The 27,723-nt window shown below is 41.2% G+C and overlaps 1 protein-coding gene across 1 annotated transcript; it reads left to right on the top strand.

Moving 5' to 3' along the window:
- Window positions 1-7,699: 7,699 nt before the first annotated feature.
- Window positions 7,700-26,162, top strand: galnt12 (UDP-N-acetyl-alpha-D-galactosamine:polypeptide N-acetylgalactosaminyltransferase 12). The gene is made up of 10 exons (XM_056257648.1): window positions 7,700-8,253; window positions 9,648-9,817; window positions 11,617-11,806; window positions 12,043-12,228; window positions 12,645-12,762; window positions 14,149-14,325; window positions 17,063-17,194; window positions 17,606-17,719; window positions 21,681-21,836; window positions 25,292-26,162. The coding sequence occupies exons 1-10, from the start codon at window positions 7,895-7,897 to the stop codon at window positions 25,427-25,429; spliced, it is 1,740 nt and encodes a 579-aa protein (XP_056113623.1). The 5' UTR covers window positions 7,700-7,894; the 3' UTR covers window positions 25,430-26,162.
- Window positions 26,163-27,723: the final 1,561 nt, after the last annotated feature.

Genomic DNA, 27,723 nt, shown 5'->3' with positions numbered 1-27,723 from the left:
CTGTGGGGAAAAATTATGTCAACAGGAATGCACAAATAAATATTTACGTATGACTGAATCGCATGACATTGCATCTACAGTATGCAACTAAAATATCGTCAAACTCCCGAAGAAACACTGGCTTAATGAAAAGAAAGTGTGTTGCTCGAAACTGTCAAAGTAAACAACTCAAAGGGTTAGGCTGTTTGTTAAATGCAAATGAGTTATTATTATTTAAATCATACATTTTTCTATGTATTTAGTAATGATGTGTGTGTGTGCACTCTTGTGTGCATATCTTGGCATAACAGTGTTTACAGAGCGGACGTGCACTAACTGGATTTGGATTAGCGCTCTGTCACAGTGTGTGACCCCTAAGAGTCTGTGATTTGACCTGGATTTTTTTCTTTATGCCTCTTAAAGTTCTGCTGGCCTTATCTGACAAACAAGCCTGCTAATGTGATCACGCAAATCCCTCTTGCAGTGCTCAGACCTGTGGGATGTGTGTGCCACTGTATGGCTGTGGCTCAAAACCAGTAATGTTGGCATACATCTATCTAAATAAAATAATTTTTCAAAAGTGTTCATTGTATTCCCCAAAACTACTTATTAAAAAGATGTATAAACCTGTAATTGGTTTTCTTACAGGTCCTACTATGGGGGGATTGACATCAGGGATAAAAAATGTATAACATTAGAAAGATCCTAACCAAAGAAAAAGTTCCCCCAATTGCTGATTTGAAGTGAAAGCATGATTACCCCTATTTTTCCCCCCAAAGAAATGTATCTTAATCAATAAATATGTAATTCCAAACAAAGAAACTCAGTTAAAAAAAAACTATAAATCAATATTATCCCTTCAATTACATTCACAAGTTCAAGGAAGGGTCTTTGTTCTTTCTGTAAAGAGTCAGAAACAAATTGACACTTATTTTAAAGTTATGTTTATACTAAATCATTGATCTCAATATCTCAAATTAAAGTCACCATTAAATCAAAATTGACCATTCTTATTTTTTTACAGAATATTGGAGCAATTATTATAAATGATTTGTGCAATTGCTCTTGTAATCGTTAATAATAATAAAAAACTTCCCCAATTTACTAATTCCCTAACTTCCTAATTTAGAGGAATATTAGAAGTTTAATGAATTAAAAAATGATGTGCACAGATAAATCATCATAATAAGTAGTAGCTGCAAAATTCTAATATATAAAAATTAGAATGGCCAATTTTGATTTCATGGCGTCTTTAATAATGACATAAAAGGTAATAAATATGACAGTCATATAAGAATAAAAAGTAGAAATTATGACGTTAAAGGTCAGAATTATGACATAGCCTACTAATTTGAAATGACAAATTCGAAATTATGACTTTCTGCTATAATTTTACTTCTTATGTCGTAATTCGAGTTTTTCATTGTCATAATTTTCACTTTGTATGTCAAAAATATGTCGTTTAAAGTCATAATTTCGAGTTTGCATCTCATAATATAACTTAGTATGTCATTATTTCGACTTTTCATCTCATTATGATTTACAAAAGCACTATTTTTTTATATGTGGTAAAATGGGCTTCCATATAACAACTCCTGTTCTCTTACGAGAGGTTCTCTCGTATTGCGTAAGCTAGCTTACGCTGCGGGAAAGATTCATCTTTGCTGAGATATTGAAGCCAAAAAATTATTTCATAATTTTGTATCCATACACAACGCAGTTCCTCTGCGGCAGACCTAGAGCGGGCTAGCTAGCAGCTCATTGGTTCGCTCAGAGAGAACTGCTTAAGCCTATGGGAGAGCGGGGCTGAACCCGCTTCCAATGAGAGGCGCCCGCGCGCTCATTGCGTCATGACCCGCCAGAATGGGCGTGGCCATGGTGTATATAAGGCGCTCTCCCAGGCTTATATGTTGATTCATTTCATCTTCAGCAAGCTGCACGCTTCTGCTGTTCCTGAGAAAAGCCATCGCCGTCGAAGAAGGCATCCTCTAGCGAGCTCAAGGACCCTGAAGAAGCCGGCCGTCTTCGCCACCTTCAGCCGCCCAGCAAGCTAGGCCATCCGACGATTGTATCCTTTCTCTATTTCTAAAAGAGCCGAGCGTCTTTTTAAAGATGTCTCGTTTTTCCTGCGGCTCTTGCCGCGCTCGTCTCGAGGACGGAGACCGCCATGTCATCTGCGCTCTCTGCTTGGGACTCGAGCATGCAGAACTCGCCCTCGCTGATGGAGGATGCGACCTCTGTGAAAGCCTGCCGTTATCGTCCCTGCGGGCACGACTTCTGGCAGTGAAAACCGCTCCCGCGCCGCCTATTCTCTCGCCGCGTAAAAAGAAACGCCGCTCTCAAAGGCCGCCGGAGCCCCCAGCGGAAACATGCGGGCCGCCGCCGCCGCCTCCCGCTTCCCGCTCTCCCTCCCCGCCCCTGCCGGACATTCAGTTGCCGCCGAGTGGCCGCTCTGTTGTTTCCGATGACGCCGCGGAGGAGAAGGACTCCTGTTCACTGCTCGCTTCTGACAGTGAAGACTGGTCATCTCTCGGATCCGCGAGAGAGTCGACGGGGACCCGCGCCGGGATAGAAGAGGAGCTGATGCGCCTCCTCTCACAGGCCGTCGAACGCCTCGGTCTCGAGTGGTCTCCTCCACCCGAGCAGGCCCCGAACCGAATGGACGGTAGCTTTTTTCATCGGCGCTCGACCCCCGCGTGCACCCGGGCCGCTCCATTCCTGCCTGAACTTCACGCAGAGCTGACAAAATCCTGGAATGCACCGCTCTCGGCTAGAAATCGCTCCGATGTATCCGCCTCGCTGCGCTCGGTGGACGGAGCCGCCGAGAAAGGCTATGCAGCCATGCCGCCCGTCGAGGACTTGGTCGCCACACACCTCTGCCCGCCCTCCGCTAGATGGCGTTCTTCACCCACGCTTCCTTCGAAGGCTTGCAGAGCGACCTCGAGCTTTCATGCTCGCGCTTACGCCGCCGCCGGTCAGGCCGCCGCTGCGCTTCACTCTATGTCTGTCCTCCAAGTGTTACAGAGCGATATTCTCCGTGAATGGGCCGAAGGCGGTAGAAAACCCCCCCCCGCCGTCACGGATTTGAGAAGTGCTACGGATCTCGCCCTTCGCGCCACTAAAGCCGCCGCACAAGCTCTGGGGAAATGCATGGCCAGCCTTTGTGTTGCTGAGAGACACTTATGGCTCACGCTCGCCGACATGGGAGATTCTGAGCGCGCCGCGTTTCTCAACGCGCCCCTCTCCCCGACGGGCCTGTTTGGATCTGCCGTCACGGGAATTGTCGATCGCTTTTCTGAAGTACAGAAAGCTTCTCAGGCGATGAACTTGTTTCTACCCCGCCGCGCTAGCTCTTCAGCGGGCCGCTCTCACGAGCCCTCCGCCAGAGCCCCATCACAGCGCCCCCCTCCGCAGACTCAAACAACTCAGCGCAGTCAGAGCGGCCGCCCTCGCCCTCGCTCTCGCTCTGACAGCCGCCGCAGACCGCCGCCCCCCCGTGGCCCGCGACCCAAGATCACGCTGAAGCCTGATCATCAGAAGTCTGCCTAACAATGTCAAGAAAACGACGGTGCTCTCCCGCCGCGGCCGGACCGCCGTCAAAGCTTCGCCCTCTGCCAGTCCCCGTTATTTCGCCGACTGCTGTAGTGTTGACCGCCACAAACAAGCCGGTGTCCCAGCCCGCTTGCGAGCGACAAAAAGCCGTTTTTACGGCTACCCAGAGAAATCTCAAAAAGAGAAATTTTGCCAGTTGTGTAGAAAATGTGCCCACAATCATGTGTTCACCCATACACACAAGCATAACATATCCCGTGTCTCTATCAGAGCCCCATCACATGAAACGGGCACAGCCCGCTCTAATATCAGAGAACATAAACACGCCCACGAGCTCGTGCACGTGTCCCCTCTCTGCTCGCTCTGTGTCACGGCCCATAGACTCCTCTCTGAGTGCAAATCCCGTTGCCACACACATTCAAAGCGCGCCCACACACTGTGTCCAGCCCGCTATGTGCAGCAATCAGGGCAATACAGCCATTCGGCCACTAGCCGCATGCTCCAAAGCGTGGGAAGCCATTCCAGGCATTTCCCCGTGGGTGTTAAGCATTATAAAGAACGGCTACCTGCTACAGTTTCGCCGCCGCCCGCCTCGTGCGCGCGCGCAGCTCGAATCTTCTGTCAGCCCGCTGGCCGCCGGCACGCTCCGCTCAGAAATTGCGACGCTGTTGCAAAAGGGCGCGATAGAGAGAGTCCCGCCATCTATGACCGAGTCGGGGTTTTACGGCCGTTATTTTCTGGTTCCCAAGAAAGACGGCGGCCTCAGACCGATCTTAGATCTCAGGTCTTTGAACAAAGCGCTCATGAAGAGACCGTTCAAGATGCTCACTACCAGGAAACTCCTCGCGCAGGTGCGCCAAGGGGACTGGTTCATATCTCTAGACCTGAAAGACGCCTATTTTCAGATCCAGATAAATCCCCGTCACAGGCCATTCTTACGTTTCGCCTTCGAGGGTCTTGTTTATCAATACGCCGTTCTCCCGTTCGGCTTATCTCTGGCGCCCCGTACATTCACGAAGTGCATGGATACGGCGCTCGCCCCCCTGCGAAGCCAGGGGCTGCGCATTCTGAATTATCTGGACGACTGGCTGACTTTGGCCCAATCACAGACGGAGCTTCTGTCGCACCGCGCAGTTCTCCTCGACCATTTGGAAACGCTGGGCCTCTCTGTCAACTGGACAAAGAGCTCCCTTCATCCCAGTCAATCGATTTCCTTCCTAGGAATAGATTTGGACTCGGTCACGATGACGGCTCGCCTGTCTACACAGCGCGCGCGCAGTGTTCAGCGTCTAGCCGCCTCGTTCCAGATGGGCACCCGCAGGCCTCTGAAAACTTTTCAGAGGATGCTGGGTTACATGGCCTCAGCCTCCGCTGTACTTCAGCTGGGCCTTCTGCACATGCGCCCGCTTCAGTTCTGGTTGAACAGCCGTGTACCCCACCGCGCGTGGAACACGGGTCGCCAGCTGATCAGGGTTACGCAAACGTGTCTCACGGCGCTGCAGCCATGGACAGTAGCAGAATGGTTTCGTCTAGGCGTCACGATGGGGACCTTTTCCTGCCGAAAAGTCATCTCGACAGATGCATCCAACACGGGTTGGGGTGCAGTCTGCGAGGGCTCACCGGCCTTCGGCCACTGGTCGATTCAGGAAAGCCCATTACATATAAACTGTCTGGAAATGCTGGCGGTCGAGAACGCGCTCTCGCACTTTCTCCCGCGCATCCAGGGACACCACGTCCTGATCCGTTCGGACAATATGGCCGTGGTCTCCTATCTCAACCGTCAGGGCGGTGTCAGATCCAGAAATCTCTGTCGACTGACGCACCGCATTCTAGTTTGGTCTCAGAGCCGCCTGCTCTCGCTCAGAGCGACGCACGTGCCGGGCCATCTGAACGACGGTCCAGACATACTGTCCAGGAACCTCATCTCCACAGGAGAATGGTCCCTGAACTCACAGACGGTCCAGTTACTGTGGCGACTATTCGGCAGAGCAGAAGTAGACCTCTTCGCGTCAGAAGAGAACGCTCACTGCCCAATATATTTCTCGAAGAGCGAGGACGCGCTAGCCCAGGAATGGCCTCGCCGCCCGCTCTATGCATTCCCTCCGATCGCTCTGTTACCACAGGTAATTCAGAGGATCAGGGACACACGCCACTCGGTGCTCCTCATAGCCCCGCGTTGGGAGAGTCAGAATTGGGTTCCGGAGCTCACGCAGCTGTCACAGACAGCCCCGTGGCCCATCCCAGTCAGAGCAGATCTCCTCTCTCAAGCTCGCGGCACGATCTGGCACCCCCATCCACAGCGCTGGGCGCTGCATGCATGGGTGATCAACGACTATTCGTTGATTTGCCAGAGGGAGTAAGAAACACTGTCATACAGGCTAGAGCACCTTCCACGAGAAGGCTCTATGCGTCTAAATGGTCTGTGTTCTCAAAATGGTGCACCGACAAACAGCTGGACCCACGGTCGTGCGAGGTGCCGTCTTTGCTTGTTTTCCTTCAAGAGATGCTGGACAAGGGCAGGTCCCCCTCCACTCTCAAGGTTTATGTGGCAGCCGTCGCGGCGTTCGCTGAACCCCGACGCGCTCAGTCATTGGGCAAAGACGAGTTAGTCATCCGCTTCCTCAGGGGAGCTAAGAGGATGAACCCTCCGCGGCCCCCGTCGGTTCCGGTTTGGGATCTTTCTATAGTCCTTGAAGCTATGAAAGCACCCCCGTTCGAACCGCTCGAGTCTGTGGATCTGAAATACCTCTCGCTCAAAACCGTTTTCCTGACGGCTCTGTCCTCAGTTAAACGCGTTGGGGATCTTCACGCGCTCTCATCCAGCGCCGCGTGTCTTGAGTTTGGACCGAATGATTCGATTGTCATTCTCAAACCTAGGCATGGCTATGTCCCGAAGGCGATTGGTACCCCGTTCAGGGCTCAGATTATCTCCCTATCGGCTCTGCCTTCATCCGATAGTGAGCGCGATGCCAATCTCCTTTGTCCGGTGCGGGCTCTGAGATTGTACACTACGCGCGCTGCCGCGTTCAGACGCGCTGAGCAGCTTTTCGTGTCGTTTGGGGGGCGCACCAAGGGTCTGGCCGCCTCAAAACAGACACTGTCTAGATGGATAGTGGACGCTATCGCCTCTGCTTACGCATCTAAATGCCTGCCCTGCCCTCTGGGCATCAGGGCGCACTCCACTAGAGGCATGGCCTCATCGTGGGCATGGTCCTGTGGAATTTCCATTCATGACATTTGTGTGGCCGCGGGATGGGCCTCCCCGTCCACTTTTGTCAGGTTTTATAACTTGGAAGTTCCCGCCTTGCAGGCAAAATTACTAGCTGTCTGACGAACAGCTCTCTAAGAAGCTGCATTTCTGGAGGTCCCTCACAACCGGTTCGCCCCTTGTGCTCTCCTGTAATGCTTATACACTTCATGTGCCCGCTCTGCTGGCCCCATACATGCTTATGTGTACACTTCATGAGCCCGCTCTGCGGCCTCTTTGTACATTCACTCCACGTTAAGAAATTCCCCCGGTATATCCCTGGGTTTTTTCATGAGTGGATTCGTAGCGCGCACGGCGTTGGCCAGGTGTTCCCGCAGCGTAAGCTAGCTTACGCAATACGAGAGAACCTCTCGTAAGAGAACGAATCGGTTACCTAACGTAACCTCGGTTCTCTCTAGAAGAGGGAACGAGTATTGCGTTCCCGGCCGTGCTTGCGCTACTAGCGTTTCGCTTCACGCTGAAATAAATCAACATATAAGCCTGGGAGAGCGCCTTATATACACCATGGCCACGCCCATTCTGGCGGGTCATGACGCAATGAGCGCGCGGGCGCCTCTCATTGGAAGCGGGTTCAGCCCCGCTCTCCCATAGGCTTAAGCAGTTCTCTCTGAGCGAACCAATGAGCTGCTAGCTAGCCCGCTCTAGGTCTGCCGCAGAGGAACTGCGTTGTGTATGGATACAAAATTATGAAATAATTTTTTGGCTTCAATATCTCAGCAAAGATGAATCTTTCCCGCAGCGTAAGCTAGCTTACGCAATACTCGTTCCCTCTTCTAGAGAGAACCGAGGTTACGTTAGGTAACCGATTCGTTTTCAACTCCTCCCCCTGCAACCGGCTCTGCCTGCTCGCCCTTCATGTTCATGTCGATCACACACACACAGTTCAACAAGTTGGTTGGTTTGCCACAGAGGAAATGACCAACTTTCTCTTTGCTTAGATAGTTTCCCCCTCACTGTAGTCGACTTTAAAATGAAATATGGCACTTTGAAAACGATATCCTCTACCATGGGCGAACTTTCTTCGAACTTTTCATGAGATTGAACTTTGGATGACAAACAGTTTGAGGGAAACAGAACGGACTAGAAGGACACATTATGGCAATATGTGGCAGACGGAGTCGGTCGAAGTTCATTCTGTACGTTCTCGGGGCTTTTGTAGTGGGATATTTAGTGTTTCATAGGAACACGCAGAGTGATGTCGGCCTGGCGAGTCGAAGAGAAGTGCCAGTCGAGCAGCGCGGAAATGTGGACGAAGATTTACTGAAGAAACCGGTTTACGAGAAGCCTCCTTTAGATGTAAATGCTTTGGGAGAGATGGGTAGAGCCGTTAAACTAGACCTGACTGAAAAAGAGAAGCGAGAGGAAGAGGAGAGCATCAGAAAGCATCAGATAAACACTTATGTGAGCGATAAAATATCACTACACCGCAGACTGCCTGAAAGATGGAACCCACTGTAAGTCTCCATGCTGTACACGAATGTTTGAAGTTTGTTCTGATACTCAGCCTCAACAGATCATTAACTCGTTGATATAAATGTATTAAATGTATTTATTTGAATAGCATCAGAATGTAGAAGAGGATACAGATTGTAGTTTATTGTTTAAATCCGCATAGATTCATTGCAAAACAGGGAAGTTGTAAATGTTTTTGTAAACAGTCCCTATCTTTGCCCCAGTGTTTAATGTGCGATTACAGATAGAGAACGTCTACAAAGTACCCGAGGAGGAGAAAAACGTCACATCTATTGGTGCAGTTTGCAGTTGGCCTTACTCTCATATAAATTATGCATAATAATATTAAATCAAATAAAAACATATCCAAAATCCAAAGGGGATGTTATTTTTTATTTACAAAACAAACAAAAAATACTATTGAAATGTTAAAATAATAAATAAAATCCACAGCAGTCATCCTTTTTTTTTTTCCGGAACAAGGACCCATTTGTGGACCCCTAATTACAAAATGAATAAAAAAAATAGTTGGAAGTGACCAAGTGTCCCTCCCAAATCCAAATGGTGTGCATTATTATAGCCAGTTAGAGCAGTGGTTCTCAACCTTTTTGACTCCAAGGCCCTCCTTTTTCCGAGACAATATTCAAAGTTAATTTGTAACTATTAGTTATTTCCTTAGTTAATATGTACCTCTGGCACATCTGTTGTAATAAAACCAATTAACAACAACAACAACAACAACAAAAAAAGTCAGTTTAACGTTGCACATCTTTTTTCTTTTTTTTTTGTGCATTTTATTTAAAATATTATGTTACTATAACTCAATTCAAATAATCTTAAGACTTACTGAGGCCCCCTAGTGAGCTCCGGCCCCCTGGTTGAGAACCCCTGACCTAGAGGAACACTCTGCAATTGGTTTTACCGTAATAGGTTAAACATTTATGTAACTCATTTTATCAAACTGTTATTTTATTGACTCTTTTTGGTCGTGTTTTTAATGTGTTGTGTTTATTGTTTGCATCATATTTGTTAAATGAAGCCTTCAATATTTTATAATGACAATTAGGCTTGAACAGATGCATCTGTGGTGGTTATTTTATTTATGTATTTTTGCTTTTTAATTAATATGTTTATTTCTATCTTTATATGCGATGTTATATTTTTGTACCTGTAACTGTGGTTTTACAATTACATTTTAGTTTGATTTTGATTTGATATTGTGCCACGTTTTGTGATGTGCCGTTGTGCCTAATTAGCAATAGCAAATGCATTAAGATAAAAATATCCTGCAGTTACTGTGCATATTTGTTTATTATAATGCTACTGTAAACATTAATGCAGTCTGGCGATGTACAGCAGCAAGCAAGACATTAACTAACACGATCTGTCTATTCAGATGTAGAAACCTGAAATATGACTACCTGAGCCTGCCCACGACGTCGGTAGTGATAGCCTTCTACAATGAAGCCTGGTCCACACTTCTGCGGACAGTGCACAGTGTCCTGGAGACCTCGCCTGACCTGCTGCTGACTGAAGTCATACTGGTGGATGACTACAGTGACCGAGGTATCAGTCTGAACGGAAACTTCTCATGCAATCTTTGAGCACAGGATTGTCAAAAGATCATATGTATTAAAAGGTAACCATATTAGGATGAACTTGGAGCACTTTTGATTTGAGACAAGAAGGAAGTGGGAACCACCAAGAACATCATATATCTGCCAGTGGGGTCAGAGAAATAATCTTGTTTGCAAATGGTTTAAAAAATTAATTACGCCACAACTATAATTAGCTTGTGTGTCCATCAAAGCATTGCTTCCATGTTGTTGTAGTTGTTTTCTGTGGGAGCGGCATTACCTTGTCTATGGTTTTGTGCGTTTATGTGTTTTTTTTATTTATTTCTCTATCTGTACTCTGTATTTTTAGGGATTGTGAAGCACTTAAATGTGCTATACAAATAAATAAATGAAATGAAATATTTCACACTGAGCGCTTGACGTTTTTCCCCGGACATCGAGATATGAGAAACGTTAAAGTTTTGAGCTCACCACTGTCGCTTCCCACCCAGCCGTCCAATCACAGTGGAGGAGGGGCGGGGCAAATCCCACACCGACCAATCGCCACAAAATGCTTTAAAACTCTTGACCTGCTGAACGGTGGAGTTTCCCCCGTTGAGTATGGCGATTCCCAGCTTGAGCGTGGAGGCCACCATCGGCCACATCTCTCCTGCACACAAACACACTCCCATCAGCCCTGATCACAGCACACATGCGCCGGCCGAGAGCCGCTGAGGACGGCGTGTGTGTGTCTGACCTTTGCTGGCGCTGATGGTCTGCAGAACCATCTCTGCGGCGCCGCGGTCGTGGAGTCTGGCCTGCTGATACAGCAGCTTCTGCTTCTCCATCTCCTTCTCCTGCAGAGGACAAACACACGCTCACTGGGTGTTCACTGGGTGTTCACTGTGTGTTCACTGTGTGTTCACTGGGTGTTCACTGGGTGTTCACTGGGTGTTCACTGTGTGTTCACTGGGTGTTCACTGTTCACTGTTGCCTTGGCAACAAAATGAAATAAGTTGAAGTTGAAGCACTAGAATTATTATCTGGAAATAAATAAAACTAAAACTGGAATAAATATAAATAAAACCTAAATAGCAATATAAAAAAAAAATAATAATTAAATGACAAAAGCACATGGTGAAATTACAAAACATTTAACTAAAATTAACATTAAAATAAAAATAAAAAATAAAAATGGATAAGCTAGTTAAAATAAAAAAGCTAATTAATTAATAAAACTTAAATAACACTGCAATGGACAAAATATTATCTTTTTAAATGAGTAAATCAGATAGACGTTTTTTTTAAAGTTAATGGAAAACGAAAAAAGATATATACATATATAAACGTGAACATAAAATATGCAAATGTATAAAATAAACATAAAAATAATAATTATATTAATAACAAATAAAAAAATGCACATAAATAAATAAATAAAAAATAAAAATAAACGATGGCTTACCCAACTTATACTTAACTTATCTCCTAGGCTTATATTCATGTTTCATAAATTTTACATTTACAAAAAAAAAAAATCCTGTGTAAAATGACGCAGGGTGTTAATATAATAGTGTACATAAATAAGCATATAATAGCTGTTTTTTAAGTTCAAAATAAATCAAAGATTTGAAAACTCATTCTTATCAATGAAATACCACAGCAACAACATCATCTCAGCTCCACCCTGTGGTGAAACCGCAAGTTGTTCCTTAATGCAAAAGCCAATTAGCATATTTCTGTCCTACGTTCTTGTTTCCTTTAGGACTGCAGCTGTTACTGAGCACTTCTCATGACTTTGATCCACAGATCATTTAAAGGAGCCTCTAGAAAACTACATCGCCAATATCAAAAAGGTGCGTCTGATCCGAGCTAGGAAGCGAGAGGGTTTGGTGCGAGCGCGGCTCCTGGGAGCTTCCATTGCCACAGGAGATGTACTGACCTTCCTCGATTGCCACTGTGAGTGCCATGAAGGCTGGTTGGAGCCTTTACTCCAGAGGTGAGACAGATAACCCCCTCTTTATAAACCCAAAACATGCAGTATTTCCAAAATGTGTGTATACATTTGCTCTTTAGCAAATATTGTTATGGCAAAATGCTTTCACAGTTAATTTTGCGTTTAGATAGGATTTGCATAGCAAAATTTGCATGCTTTTTTTATTTGCTACGTGTCACATCACAGTTTGTTTTATGAGAACTAATATTTATCTCCCTTTTTATCTTGAAATCTTGTAGAATTAAGGAGGAGCCTTCGGCTGTGGTGTGTCCAGTAATTGACGTCATTGATTGGAACACCTTCCAGTTCCTGGGAAACCCTGGAGAACCTCAGATCGGGGGATTTGATTGGCGATTGGTGTTCACGTGGCACACTATCCCAGAACATGAGCAGAAACGCAGAAGTTCTGCCACTGATGTTGTCAGGTCTGTGCTTCATGGTTGCACCTAAGCAGAAAACAATTTGTAATACTAAAGGAAACGTGTTTAATTTTTGGTCCTGTTCCAATTGAAAAACAATGCAACATGGCGTTGATATGTTCAGTCTAAGTTTTGGTTGGTATGTCATTGGGTTTTGAGCTTTATTATGCTTCGCCTGATTCATGAGGGTTCAAACACGCTCAGCAGAGCAGTCTGTTTTTAATATCTGCAGATTTTAAGATTTAATACGTTTTTTATGGCCATATTTCAGGCACCAGAACTGTTAAGGTGAACATAATTGAACGGGCTCTCTACTAATTAAATATCAAACTACATTAAACCCTGCCTTTATGCTTTTCCTGGAAGTTAATGTAATTTTACTAGTAGACACAGAAATAATTCTGTTTGTTTCTTTGATTCAGGTCTCCTACAATGGCTGGGGGTTTGTTTGCAGTCGATAAGAAGTACTTCCTTTACCTGGGCACATATGACACAGGAATGGAGGTGTGGGGTGGAGAGAACCTGGAGTTCTCATTCAGAGTAAGTGCATTTTGTTGCTTTTTCTGAAACATTCTCCTCTAGATTCTCTCCAAGTTTTGGCTTCCTGAGGTGGGCCTTTGGGCAGATGGTGACAATCCTAGTTTGAAAACTGTGTGATGAGTCACACAAGGTTAGGAGGTCGCTCTGCGCCTTTATTAAGTGTCTGCCAGCAAGTATGATGACTAAAGCGACCTTCACTGTTTATGCTGCATTTACTTACTCATAATTCCTCTGATTACTCAGCTCATGCCCTGAAGGATTCCAACACTGTTACATAGACAGTAATGGTTCATTTGAGTTTTGAGTGCCTTGAATGCCTTAGGATGTGTTTTAACCAGAATCTGGCAGGAAACATCACAAAGTCCAGACAGATGCTCTTTCAATGCAATTTGACAGATCAGCGTGTATCCTACTGTGTCCTGCAGTACTACAAACCATACCCCTACAAATTACACCCCTACTACAAGTTACACCTCTACAAAGAACAAGCCAATTAGGGGATCTTATCAGAGGGCGAATTCCAAACAGCGTTTTTGCACTCTTGAAGAGCACTTCGGGAAGGGAACGCCATTTGTAGGGGTGTTCCAAACGAAAGTGAACAACTGAATACTGAACAACTGAGTTTACACAAGTCCATTAGCGATGGGTGCATGCGATTGTCACTTCAAAGAAGTAATTTTAGCGTTTATTTATGGTCATGTGACATAGGGTGTTAAATCGTCACGATTAATTTTAAAGCTTGATGGTGGGAGAGTTCGAGTTAACGTATAAACAATAATTCAAGTCGCTTTGTTTTGTTTGTAATATATAATACACACATTTTGTCATACATTTCATATGAAGTTTAAATAAGTTTCAAGGGTAAGAAATGTTTAATAGTAGATAGCAGATAGGGAATATACTCACACAAACACACACACATATACATAAACTTCATTATAAAATAATTTATTTGGAACAAGTATATTAATAGCAATAACAAGAAGTTCCTGTTGTAAGAACAGCTAATGAACTGATGGAAATTCAACTATAAAATACTTCTTTATAGTACATTTTAATAATAATAAATATAATAATATTTTTAAAATAATTATTAAAAGAATAATTTGCCTTGGCTTTATTATAATGACAAAATAAAAGCCAATTATGTAAAACAATACGTTGTCTTTATAATATTACACATAATATTTTTTCTCACACAGTATAAAAGGGTCTGACTCTGTACAAGAAAAGAAAGAATCATATTTGGAGGTCCCTGACATCAAAACATTTGTCTTAGGAGGCTGCATAATTTAATAGCCAAATATGCCTGATGCCTAAAATGCTGCCTATGTATGGATTATTACGGATGGCTAATCCATTTCCTGTCTTGGTGGTGTTTTTCAGATCTGGCAGTGTGGAGGGACTCTGGAAATCCATCCTTGCTCTCACGTGGGTCACGTGTTTCCAAAGAAAGCGCCATATTCAAGAAACAAGGCCTTGGCCAACAGCGTGCGGGCGGCAGAAGTCTGGATGGATGAATTCAAAGAAGTGTATTACCACCGCAGCCCTCATGCACGTCTGGTACGCCTACTTGTGCGGTCTGTTGCATAACTCTGCTTTTGTTTGCTTGTCTGCTCGTTTTCAAAGAGTATGTTTATATCACCATCTATCTTTGAGATTAGAGGAAATAGACTCTTTTTGAACGTTGCACATAGTATTTGGCACAATCTGTTGATATGCTCTGAATGAATGGCATTTAGCAGGTGGGCTGAAACTCCTCGGGTGACATTCTCTGTGCTCAGTGTGAAATTACTATAGTGAGAAGTGCAGCAACTTTCAGTCCGTGTTTGTCATTCACGGTCCCCACTGAGCCCTGTAGTTAAAGAGAGAGGTGCTCTTGGTGACAGATCGGGTGACCCTTTTCTCTCTGAACCTTGGAGATGCTGCCAGGCTGGCACTGGCAACTCGAAATCAATCTAATGTGATGCCAGAAGATAAGTCTCTCTCTCTCTCTTCAGGTATAAACCACAGGCAAACACTGGCCTTGCCAGCGTGGATCAGGTTTGACAACCTTCATACTCGGCTTCCACGCAAATTCGTAAGAGGATCACTCTCTCTTTCACCCTCCGAGCCTCACGGCATATTTTATTCATGGCCCAAATCTCTGGCGATTGTGCCACACAGTCCTAAAGATCAACAAAACAGGGCTCTGTGATGGATCTCGATGATCAGAAAGCTTCATTTGACAGCCGCTTGATTGACCGTGTAGCTGGACGGTACGTGCCTGCCTCAGGACTTTGTTGAGACTGAAGATCACAGACAGATCATCAATGTGTGTGATGTTGTGCCACCCGGCTGGCACTCACAGCAGGGCTGTACGTTATTGATGAATCACTATCAAGTTGGTTAATTAGAAGTACACTTCCTTTCATTCATCTTTCCGCAGAGCTGCTGAACCTTTTCGATAGAGCTCTACTTCCAACAGATGTTCCTCAAAAGGGATCATATCTCTGGCAACACTGTGCAGACCATCACTCACCAGTAATTCTTGCCTGACAGGCGGTTATGAGGGGGTACCACAGCCACAAACAAACAGGGGAACTTGGCCTATATCAGTCTTGTTTGCTGAGGTGGGGTTGCAGCATTATTTTGCGAGAGGATGTTGCATCGTAGTATTTTATGGTTTACCGCAGCGGGGTAATTGCATCAGAATGTTTAAAAAACAAGATGACAAAGTTTGATTAGATGTTTGGTTTTATGTGATCATTTTGTGAAAACAGATGATGTACTATGAAGAGAGAGCACAGTCTGTTCATGTGACATTTACTAAAGTCCCAATATAATTCAAGCGAAATCGAAGAACAGACAGACATCATTTCGAACAAAATCAGGCCATAACGAAGTCTGTTTCAGGAGTTTGAAACAGCTTGCCAAAACTTACTGGAAAAGTGTGCTCCGGCTGGTAAACACATTTGAACTACGATTGGTCCGTGCCGATGACATAATAGGTGGGTGTGCACCCTCTATGATGTGAAAATCTTCTCCAGTTAATTTCTTTTTTCAGTTTGTCAATGGCAGATGCGAGTAAAAAATGAACAGACTGAAGTTGTGATTCTAATTGAAGGAAACACTGATACTGTTTTTTCATGTTTACTACTGTAAAGCTGCTTGCTTTAAAGCAATCTATTGTATAACGTGCCATATAAATAAACATGAATTGACTCGATTGAAGTGCCGAATTGCAGAGCTAGCGTGACCATATCCACATCGCTATGATCAGATGCTTTCTTAACTGCTGCTTTCTCACTGCTGTCATTTTTCTTGTTTATTTTATTTTGCGCTCAGCACATATTTACATATTAATATAAACGCCGCTATTAGCAGCATGGGCGGCATAAGGATGTTCACTTACTGTCTACTGCTTAAAAGGTATTTCAAGCTTCTTTTTACCCCTATTCGAAGAGTGAAAATGAACTTTGCCTTCAGTATATCGAGGTCTTAAGGCAAGAATTATCATTGCTCATACTTAAACGATTCCTAAAGACATATTCACACTGTGGACGAAATTTTTGTCTTTGACAAAGAAAACATACTGACCAATGGTATATGAGCTTTCGTTTCACATTCTCTGGGGCGTGAGATACACCTGTTCATCCCCCCCCCCCCCCCCCCCCCCCCAATAATCATTTTATAATTTATGCTCTTAATTAAAATAAAATATTGACTGTAGTATTTCAGAAATAACCATTTTCTATGCAGAGCTACAACACTTATGTTTCACTAATGTGAAAACCCAATGCAATATGTGTGAAACAACTACGTGTTAACCGCTGTTGCTGCACAATTCACTAAAGCTTTTGGTATTGGATGTAGAGCTGCTGTTGTCTATTTATACCTCTGAAACAGTTTGTCCTGCAAGTAAAAACTCATTCTCTTTTGAAAGTGTGCAAATAATACGCTTTTTGTGCATGTATAATAAATGTGCACAAATCGTGTTAAATTGTCATCATTTACTCACCCTCAAGTTGTTCTAAACCTGTATGAGTTTCTTTGTTCTGTTGAACACAAAAGAAAATATTTTGAGGAATGTGGGTAACCAAACAAACCAAAGGTCCCCTTTGACTTCCATAATATGAAAAAAGTCAATGGGGACCAAAAACTGGTTAAATTCCAAAGTTTGGTCCTCCTTTCCTTCATTCCTGGTGTTTTTTCTTAATTCATATTATAATAATATATGTATAATGTATATTATTATGCATCACTGTACCTTATGCTATATTAGAGCAATTATTAACTTGTTTTCTTTGCTATTTTTCAGGAAGCATATGGTGATGTGACGGACAGACGGAAACTCCGAATGCGTCTTAGGTGTAACGATTTTAAGTGGTTCTTGGAGAACATCTACCCTGACATTCAAGTCCCAGAGGACAGGCCTGGAATGTTTGGCATGGTGAGAGGATGCAAACTTCTTGTGTTTACATGCACAGCTTTGTAACAGCAGAGCTCCAGAAGTAAAAATGCCATTATCCATATATGTTCTTTTGGTTCAAAGTTTAAAATGCAAGGGGAAGCAAATTGTGACATAATGAAACGAGTTCACTTCCTTTACAATCAACAAAGCGAGTGGAAAAGTGTAGACTACATTCAAAATATGGGACTATTTCATTTAAAGGTTGAAATAATCAGAACTTTTTCTGATTTTTTTTTTAGAAATAATATAGTTTAAAAAGAAAAGGAAAGATTAATGTCTATATAATTTTCTTTTCACTCATATTATGCTGATAATATAATTGATATATTTAAAAAATATATTAAATAAGAAAAAATTTTGGAATATTTCTTTGTTTCTTCTCAATTGTAGCTGAAGAGTAAAGGAAAGGCCAACTACTGTTTTGACTACAACCCACCTGATGATCATAATATGGCCGGTCACCGGGTCATTCTTTACCCGTGTCACGGCATGGGACAAAACCAGGTAACTTTCATTCTCTCAACTGTAACGACAGACATCCGTGCTGCTCCAAGAGGTGTAAAAAGTGTACCTGAAAACCATACTTGAGTAAAAGTACAGATACCTTACAGAGAAAATGACTCCATTAAAAGTTACAAGTCACCAATTTCAGTACGACTTGAGTAAAAGTCTTAGAGTATCTGATTTTAACAGCACTTAAAGGAGCCGTATGTAAGATTGTGGCCAAAACTGGTACTGCAATCACTTTCAAATTACTGTAGAGCGGTGTATACCCTCCCCCTCCCCCCTGACTTGAGGTTGCCAGATAGGCTGCAGGATCCAACATTTTTTTATCCGACACGTTTGTAGCTGCAGCTGTGGTGACTAGAGCAGAGCTGGCAACCCGGATGCTGCAACACTACTGACTTCGTGATTGGTAGATCGGTGGAGAGCGGAGCATCAGACCAAAACACAACATGACAACATCAACATCAGTTGAGGGCTGCAACTTCACTTTTTAAATGACAATATCATGGCTGGACTACTGTTGTCAGTGATACAAGTATTTGAAATTAACATGATTTATTAATGTCTAGTGACATATCAGGGCCATTTTATGATTATTTGAAATAAATTTCTTACATACAGCTCCTTTAAGTATTTTACTCGTACTGAATGTAGGCTCAAAGATGCACTAGTCCTCAACACCTAAGAAATATACCAGTGAAAAACAAGAAACAGCTGATTTGTGAGGAGAGATTTGCAATAAATCAAGGTCGACACAACAGCCTCTTAAACGTCTACAAACACTCATGTCTCAGTTAAGCTCAAGGGCTCAAAAGGGCATAAGTAAACAAATATCCTTCAAAAAGGTTTCTTCAATATAACAGATAAATAAATTACTTTTACTTGACTACTTGCGGGCTCCAGCCATGTCCTCATCTCTTATATGAAACACGTATTCGTGTTAAGTAGCCATGTTGACAAGTTACCTTCAATGCCCTGGCAATGGCGATGTTGCTTCTTTTGTTGCCGCAGAAAAAGTTAGGTGACATGCAAAATGTAAAATGTACACAAATGTATTGAAGTAAAGAGTACATATATTTATTCAAAACAATACACAGAGATTTCATGCTTCCTCAGGAATACACATGGAAGTGTCTCTCACAGCTGTAATGTATTATTAAAATGCCATTCTAATATGGCGCAGTAAATAGTGTGTTGTGCACTTCACAGCATGCTTGTTTTTAAAGTGACTTTAGCCGCCTGGCACAGCAGCGTGACTTCTTTCGTCTCCTCCCTCTCTGTGGGGAGGCAGATGAGCCCTGGAGACTTATCAGTGCACAATATCAGCTATGTACAGAACAACAACACTCTTCTAATGGAATAGAAGAGTGTAGTGAATACAAGACTCTCTGTGAATAGAGAGAAATGTTCTTCTGATTCTGTCTGGTTTAGTACATATGGGTCAATCCTGTTAAGCAGTACCTTTTGAGACTTGAAGTATTCTAATTCAACCTTTTTCAAAGTTTTGAATTTGTTTTTTGAATTTGTAATATTTCGCAATATTACCGTTTTAACTGTATTTTTGATTAAATAAATGCAGCCTTGGTGAGCATAAGAGACTTCTTTCAAAAACATAAAAACATTTGAATGTTTCCAAACTTTTGACAGATGCTATACACTTTTTATTATATAATATTATATTTGCTTTTATTACACAATTATCAAAAGAGGTATTTTCTTGTTCTTTACCTTACAGCATACTCTTTACCTAATAGGCCCGTAGATGTCACATGGACTTCACTTAACCAACTATGATAGCTTCATCAAACGGAAAGTCAATACAAAAATGTTATTGATTACAATAATGTGATTTAAACACTATATTTCCTATTAATACAACTACTGGTAATGCATGGTTTTGTTGAGTGCTTTGCAATTTCTCTTCAGATTTGATATTTTAAAGGCACACTGTGGAATTTTTGGCCACTAGGGTGCGCTCGACCTGTAATTTTCACGTCTAGTGCCCCTAGAGGCCACAAGCGCCGCAGCATTGTCGCAAAAGTCAACAAACAGTCAACCGGTCAACCTCCAGTGTCTTTATGTGTGTGCAGACGGCATTTGATTTGTATGTTGGAGAAAGTTAATCGATTCACTACGGACCAAAATAATAATATAAATATAAGATTAATAATATAAATCCTATAAAGAAAACAAATTGAATAAAAGTAGCATACGCAGAAAACAATGTCTGATCAGGTAAGTCGCATTGACAAGGGTTGCCCAATCCTGCTCCTGCCGATCGTCTGTCCTGCACAGTTCATCTCCAACCCTAATCAAACACACCTGAAGCAAACAATTAACGTCTTCAGGATCTCTTTGCAATGGGTTGGAGATGAAATCGAGTAGTCGGGAAATCGTGTAACAAAACTGATATAACTCACTACATATTTCCGTTATTTGTAGTCTTCAGTTTGTTTTTCCTTTTACACAAATACAAACGTATATGAGCTGAAAGGAAAAAAAAACATTTACATTTGTATACGGCAGTATGTTGTGACTTATATCAGTTTTGTTACACGAATTCGCAGTAAATATTACATTATATATAGGCTACACTTGTATGCCGATGTTTATTTTAAACTCTCCCTTTTTCTTTTTTTGGTCTCCTCTGACAAAATCTTTGCTTTCTTCGCTTTCTTCCGAGTAGCTGTTGATTCAGTCATGACGACAACATACAGACGCCGGCAATCAAACGCGAGTTGAGCTCTCACGTTAGAATTTGAGGAAGTTGGGGTGGTGGGGGAAGTGACGTATGCCGTAAAGCGGTCGAATCTTGTAGTTCTTTTTGTGCTCGGGTTCCTACCCGAAACCCGAAGTTACATAGTGCTGGTAAAAGCGATACAGACACCTCTTCAGGCTTCGGCAGACGTGTCATTCAACCTATTGTAAGTCGATGTCAATGGGTTTTGGTAATATATTATAAAGGTTGAAAAGTTCCACAGTGTGCCTTTAAGAGAAGCAATTCATCTGCAAATTAGACAAACCAAAGATCCAGATTGCTCCACAAATGCAAATTCATACTGACAGATTCAAATTCATACATCTTTTAATATGGTTAAACACTGCAAACAGATGGTGGCTCCGTAGTTTTCAACTGCTTTACATTGTGAAAACTGGTTTGTTGTCCGAAAGAACAGGAATCATAGAGGACACCAGGTTTATTTCTTGCCTATTCATTTGGGAAATCTTACTAATGCCAAAATTATATTAATCGTCCCATTCATTGACAACCATGTAAATATTCATCGTGCTCTCTAGATAGTCAGCTTGCTGACGATTACCGGTATGGAATTTCGGTCAAATACAGGCTATTTTCGCTGTGTATAAAACTTCAAATGGGTATTTATATATGCAAATTTATTATGCACTACTTTAACAACAAGACATGGTGATGTACCTGATATGGAAATATATGGCATTCATGTCCAAATTCCTACTAGGAAACTCGTATTTACGATAATCGATAGCATGTGAAGGCAGCATTAGTAGCAGCAAACTGCACACACGGTTTCATGAAGGAACAGACTGGCTGAATGACACTTTCATTCAAGCCGAATTTCACAATGTACATTGCCAAACTCCAACAAAAATGTTTGTCCGTTTTTTAAGATCATCTGTGTTTTTTTGCAGCCCAGAGAAAGCGTTTGCGCATGATTGCCAGATCAGAGAAGATTAAGTAAAATACTAGGAAGTATCATTTTAAGAGAAAAACTAGTGTTTTCCATCTTTAAAAAATGTGATTAAATATTTGATCTAATACATTAAGATACTATATGATGGGGGCAAAATGTACTGCATAACATGATTGACCCGTATGTGCGCCTCTATCAGATGTTGCTGTTTTTGGATTTGTCTTTGATTAAGATTTGATGTGTTGAGCTTCTGTGTGTGAATATTTTCCTTTCTCGTTTTGTGACAGTTCTTCGAGTACTCAACGCTCCAAGAGATCCGTTATAACACGAGGGATCCTGCAGGCTGTATCGTAGCTGATCCCGTCTCCACATTCCTTACCATGCAGCACTGCAGTAAACCCAGGGAACCTGTGCCCGAAGACCAGAAGTTTATATTCAGAGAGGTGAGATCATTGAACACATCAGTACAAACAGTTTTATTAAAATGAATTACATTAATCCCAAATAATCACATATATACTGTATATATACACTACTGTTCAAAGGTTTGGGGTCAGTACGATTTTTTTCTGAAATAAATGAATATTTTTATTCAGGAAGGATTCATGAAATTGATCAAAAAGTGACAGTAAAGACATTGATAATGTTACAAAAGATTCTATTTCAAATAAAGGCTGTTGTTTTGAACTTTCTATTCATCAAAGAATCCTGAAAAGAAATCACGGTTTCCACAAAAATATTAAGCATTAATTGATGATGATGATGATGATAATAATAAATGTTTCTTGAGCACCAAATCTGTATATTAGAATGATTTCTGAAGGATCATGTGACACTGAAGACTGGAGTAATGATGCTGAAAATTCAGCTTTTTCATCACTGGAATATATTATATTTTAAAACAGACGACAGTTATTTTAAGTTGCAAAACATTTTCACAATATAACTCTTTTAATTGTATTTTGATCAATTAAATGCAGCATAAGAGACTTCTTTCAAAAACATTACAAAAATCTTTCCAACCTCAAACTTTTAAACAGTATTGTATTTGCTGAGAAATGCCGGCACATAAAGATCATTTTAAGACAGTTTTGTTGCATTTGATTAAATCAATAAATAGACATCATTAGAATGTTATATATATTTATATAAATAAACACAACACTATCACTGACATTTAGTCATCAGCAATTAACATTCAATGCATAATGGTTGCTTTATAATTTTTTTTTTACTTTTTATAATTGTATTATATATATATATATATATATATATATATATATATATATATATATATATATCACTGATTCTTGAGAGTCGGGACAAAACACGTTTTAAAAAACTTTAAAAAAAAATACACACTATATCAATTAGAGTTGTATGTTTCTGCAGAGAAAGGTCTTAGCTATTTAACCATGTAAAGGAACAGGTTCTAAATAAAAACACATTTTTAACAAATAAGCATGTTTCCCTTCAGAACTGGATTTGTGTCAACTCCGTCAGACACACTAAAAAGTATACAATTTTAATTCTTCCAGTCCAAAAAGAATCTAAATTTCTGAAGTATATTGTAATAGTGTTTAGTTACTCTGATATGTAAACAAAATACAATATATAAACTTAAGTTGTGATTTCACACTATTCTGAAAACTCAGATTTCTAAATATTTGCATTTCCAAACTTTGATTTTAATTTCAATATTGTAAAAACAAATTCCTTAAATAAATAAAACATAAGATGATGTAGATCAGATGGTCCTTTATTCCAAAAACAACATAAACTGAAGGAAGAACATTTTTTTCCCCAAACAATTTACAAAAACAAAAACATACATCCAACGCTGTTGATGAAGATCTGACGGTGTTGATGAAAAACTGACGGTGTTGATGAAGATCTGACGGTGTTGATGAAAAACTGACGGTGTTGACAAAAAATATGTGTGCATTGTGATTATTGAACAGATGTGCTCTTTAAACTTACTAAAACTACTCCTTGTTATTAGAGTATTGAACTTACTGTAAAGCAAACTATAAGCACATACACCGTTTCCAACTATTATAAATTACACCGTTTCCAACTTTCAAAAAAAAAAAACAATAAGGGAAACCAGGGGACCTCCTCCCCCTCTGTTTTCATCTACCTCCCCTATACCACTTCCTGCTCTACTTTTTCTCATCCATCTCTTCTCCTCTTCCTTTCCTCCTTTGTAAGTAGCCATTTACTTTAAAGTGGCGTGTGTGTGTGTGTGTGCGTATGTGTGTGTTTGGGTGTGTTGGATGTGTGATTGCCCTGCACTGCCTACTTTATACTGGGTGTGATCTTAAATTGACATTCCTTGACAACAATACTGCAACACATAATCTGTAGCTTAGAATCAGGTTCAATTAGCTTACTTAAGATTTCATTTTTGTCTAACCTGCGCTTATGCCTTGAGCAGCAGGCGTTGGATATGCGTATGGTTAAATAATGTAATGCATGCTATGTATGTGGATTTATGTGTAAATAAAACCCTGAAATAACAGTTTAACCCTTCACTATATTCACAAATAATATTATATTTGCACATTAAGAGGTTATTGGTGGATTTGTCAACTCCGTCAGCTTATAGGTCAACTCCGTCAGACATAGAACCTGACGGAGTTGACGTCTGACGGAGTTGACGAAAGGGCATGTATTTTCCCGCCAAAACATGTATTGTACACTGCATCTAGGTAGTTTTTCCTCAGTTGCTAGCTGTCCCAATAACCTCACTAAAATGCTTAAATTCAATCCACTATGGTTTAAAAAAAGTATCTTAACAGAAAGATGGTATTGACATGGTGCAGCTGTGACCATAGGAATATTGACATTGTTTGTCTAAAATATAAAAAAAATGTTAAATGTACCAGAGCATGTGTGGTAGTGCTGCATTCACCACAGACAGGGAGATGAAAAGGGGTCCTCAAGGATATACCTGACCATGCTATTTCCTGATTTAAAGAGCTTTATGAAAAAATCTGATGGAGTTGACAGAAACTTAGGACACAACTTTAATAGGCAGATATTTATGGAAAATATTGTTTGATGTTCACTTCATGCATTGTTTTTTATATTTATACCCCTTATTTTTTATTTGATATATATGTTTTCACAATTGTAGAGCTTTTTAAAAGTTTTTTTGGGATGGTTAATATTGTAACCTCTTGCTGAGGACAAGTGCAATAACATGGACCATCTAACCACAGACCATACATTTTAACAACTTTTCCCCAAAAAGATAAAAAGGTTTATTCTAAAAATCAGATAGGTATATACAATTCCTTTAGATTTAACTTTGTAAGTATGTCATACATGATGAATTTCTTAATTTTTGCTATAAATTAGACTTTTCTTTGTGGGACATGTTTTGTCCCGACTCTCAAGAATCAGTGATATATATATATATATATATATATGTGTGTGTGTGTGTATATATATAAATGTATTTGTTTTAAATTGACAGGCGTCACCGTGTGGTGTGGTTAGGTATTCAGGACAAGAATTGTACACACTAACATGCATGCTTTGCAGCACTTCAAGTGTCCTTCAAAGCAAATAACGGGCCAAGTAAATGTCACATTAAAGCGTTACTTGAGAAAGTCATGGACAGCAAGAGGTTTCAGCGTGGCTTGCGGTGTCATTTCAGAAGCAAGCCTTAGTGTGAACTCTCGCCAGTACAGCGAGCACCTGAAGAGCAGCGTGACGACAGCAGGTTTCTCACTAGACTGTGGGGAATTAGAGCTGGGAGCAAATGAAATGCTAGGGGTGGCTGAGCTTCCTGTTCTAGTGGGCCAGAGGCTGTTATAGTATTTGAACAAACCCCTGACTGTAAGTATTAAAATAAGGCATCTAACTCTTGTCATGATCTTTGCATTTGCAGGATGGCTCTCTCTACCACGTTCAGACACAGAAATGCATTGAGGCAGTGGACAGGACTGACAATGGGAACCCTGGCCCCGCTCTCCGCTCCTGCTCGGACTTGGACTCCCAGAAGTGGTTCTTTGAAGAGAGGACATAGCAAAGGTTCTCTCTACACCTTTCATATCAGCTGCTCCAACTCCACAGCAGTTTATTGATCATTCCAATTCCTCCACTTAGGATTGATAGTGCCTTCCTGTTACAAGAGGTGCACAGTACAAGACTGGGATTAATGTGTTAGATTTTAACATTTCTGCAGTGTATTAAAATTCATCACTTATAATAGAGTCGTTCAGTTTTTAATCTTGAAACCTGAAGAGAGTGACCATTTTCGTGCCAATGAGTGTTCCCTGAAAATTCAAAAGAGTTTTGGATTTATGAGTAAAATAACACGTGTAAACATACGTTGAGTAATATAACATATAATATAAATATAACAAAATATATAAAGAAATTAATATTTTTTTTCAGCAAAGGTGCATTAAATTGATAATGTAATAATGATAAACAAATAGAAAACAGTTATTTTAAATTTTAATAATATTTCACAATATTACACTATTTTAGATCAAATAAATGCAGCCTTGGTGAGTAGAAGAGACTTCAAAAACATAAAAAAAAATCTTACACACCCCAAACTTTTGTACAAATAGACATTGTCACTGAACACATCCATGTCTCTGCAAAGACATAAACACTGTATTTATCATTTAATTTTACAGGAAGGTAATTTGAGTTATTTGAATCAGTCAGTGCTGCCAGCTCCATCTGCTGGTGTCTTATCCTCCCCTGCTATTCTGCAAAGTAGCTTCAATTAGAATTTTTCGACTTGACATTTTCCAGCTTCTAGCATTTTTAAAATCTCCCCCTCTGTGATTTGGTACCTGATGTAACTTAGAGCCTCTTGGCAGCTTCGTCGTGTGTTTATTTTCAGCTGAGTATTGAGTTTAGGGCTCAGATAAGCAGCAGTGATGGCAGTGGCACTGCTGCCATTCTCTTTACAACCACCAGATGGTGCCAAATTCTCCATTTTACTCCATGTCCTCCATGTTGTAACATCAGCTCATATTTACACTACATATCTGTAATTTCAGTAGCTCACTATGCGTTGACTGAGATGCTAGGTTACACTTTTTATACACAATTACAGTTAAAAATGTTATTTTAATATATAAATTGTTATATAAAATATTAAAAGTTATAAATTGTTACTTGTTTCTGAAAGCGTATGGCAGCCTACCTCTAGTCATTTACCTGCTGTATGTGATTGTTGGGCATTTGAAGGGAACAAAACAGAGCTGGATGTCACAGCAAATACTAGATTGTAGTGGCCAAAGTGCTGTGATTTTGCTTCATTTCCCCCTAAACTTGTAGAGAAACAGTGCAAGTCAGTTTGAGTATGTGGATATAATGGTGCTTTTCCACTGCGTTGAACGACTCGGCTCGGCTCACTTTACTTTGGCTCGGTTTCCTTTTCCACTGCAGTTTAGTACCGCTTCAAAGTGGGTGGGATTCGTCTACTGACCATGATACAGCCATTTCTTTTTTCAAGTTGCGTGTGACGGTCGTGTAAAGCAAGTCGTTTGAAAAAAGTTGTGCGAACAAATGATACTGCGGTGGGTGTTGCCGACTAGGCTATTTATATCTAGCGGGTTTGGCGTCTCGTGTCGCAAATCCACTGACGCTGGTAGTGATGATTCTCTCTGACCAATCAGTGATCTGCAGTGTTTACACATTACATATACACAGTGGAAAACCCCCCAAAAGTGAGCCGTACCGAGCCATACCATGCAGACAAAGCGCCATAAATGTCTTTAAATTCTGGCCATCTGTGGGTCAGTTTCTCATGCTGAATGATCGTTTCTGTCAGGCTAACGTCATTTGTCATGAATTTGTTTGATTCATTTTCTCAAGTTATTTATTAAGTAAGAGTGTGGTGCAGGGATTACGTATTTTTATAGGCCAACCCAGAAGTTAGCATCACCCTGGTTCCCTAGCTACAAAAAAAAAAAACAGGATTTTTTTCATTGGCTTTTGGATTATTGCCGAAAATAAGGTCTGTGAATAACAGAAGCTTATGATCCTTACATGTTTTGTTCGTACAATTAATCTTCACAAATGAACACAACTTTTATGGATTATGAATCGGCAAGTCAAAAGATAAACGTATATATGTAGTTACACCACAGTCGAAGGACTTCAACATCACCATCATTAAGCTTCAACAACTCTTTGGGTCTTTGTTTAAAAACATTTTCCCTCTAAGTTCGAGTTAGTGTGCAAGAGCGCGATTATGAACACAACGGGGCTGTGAAGGCGGACTAGTGAGTATGAGTTTACCTGATAATGTCCCGACAACCTTAGACACTTGTTAGCAACCGCCTTTTACAAGAC

This window comes from Rhinichthys klamathensis, unplaced genomic scaffold (assembly GCF_029890125.1).
Source record: "Rhinichthys klamathensis goyatoka isolate OS25496 unplaced genomic scaffold, OSU_Roscu_1.1 h1tg000140l_1, whole genome shotgun sequence".
Classification (NCBI taxonomy): domain Eukaryota; kingdom Metazoa; phylum Chordata; class Actinopteri; order Cypriniformes; family Leuciscidae; genus Rhinichthys; species Rhinichthys klamathensis.
This window is presented reverse-complemented; position numbering and strand designations above follow the sequence as displayed.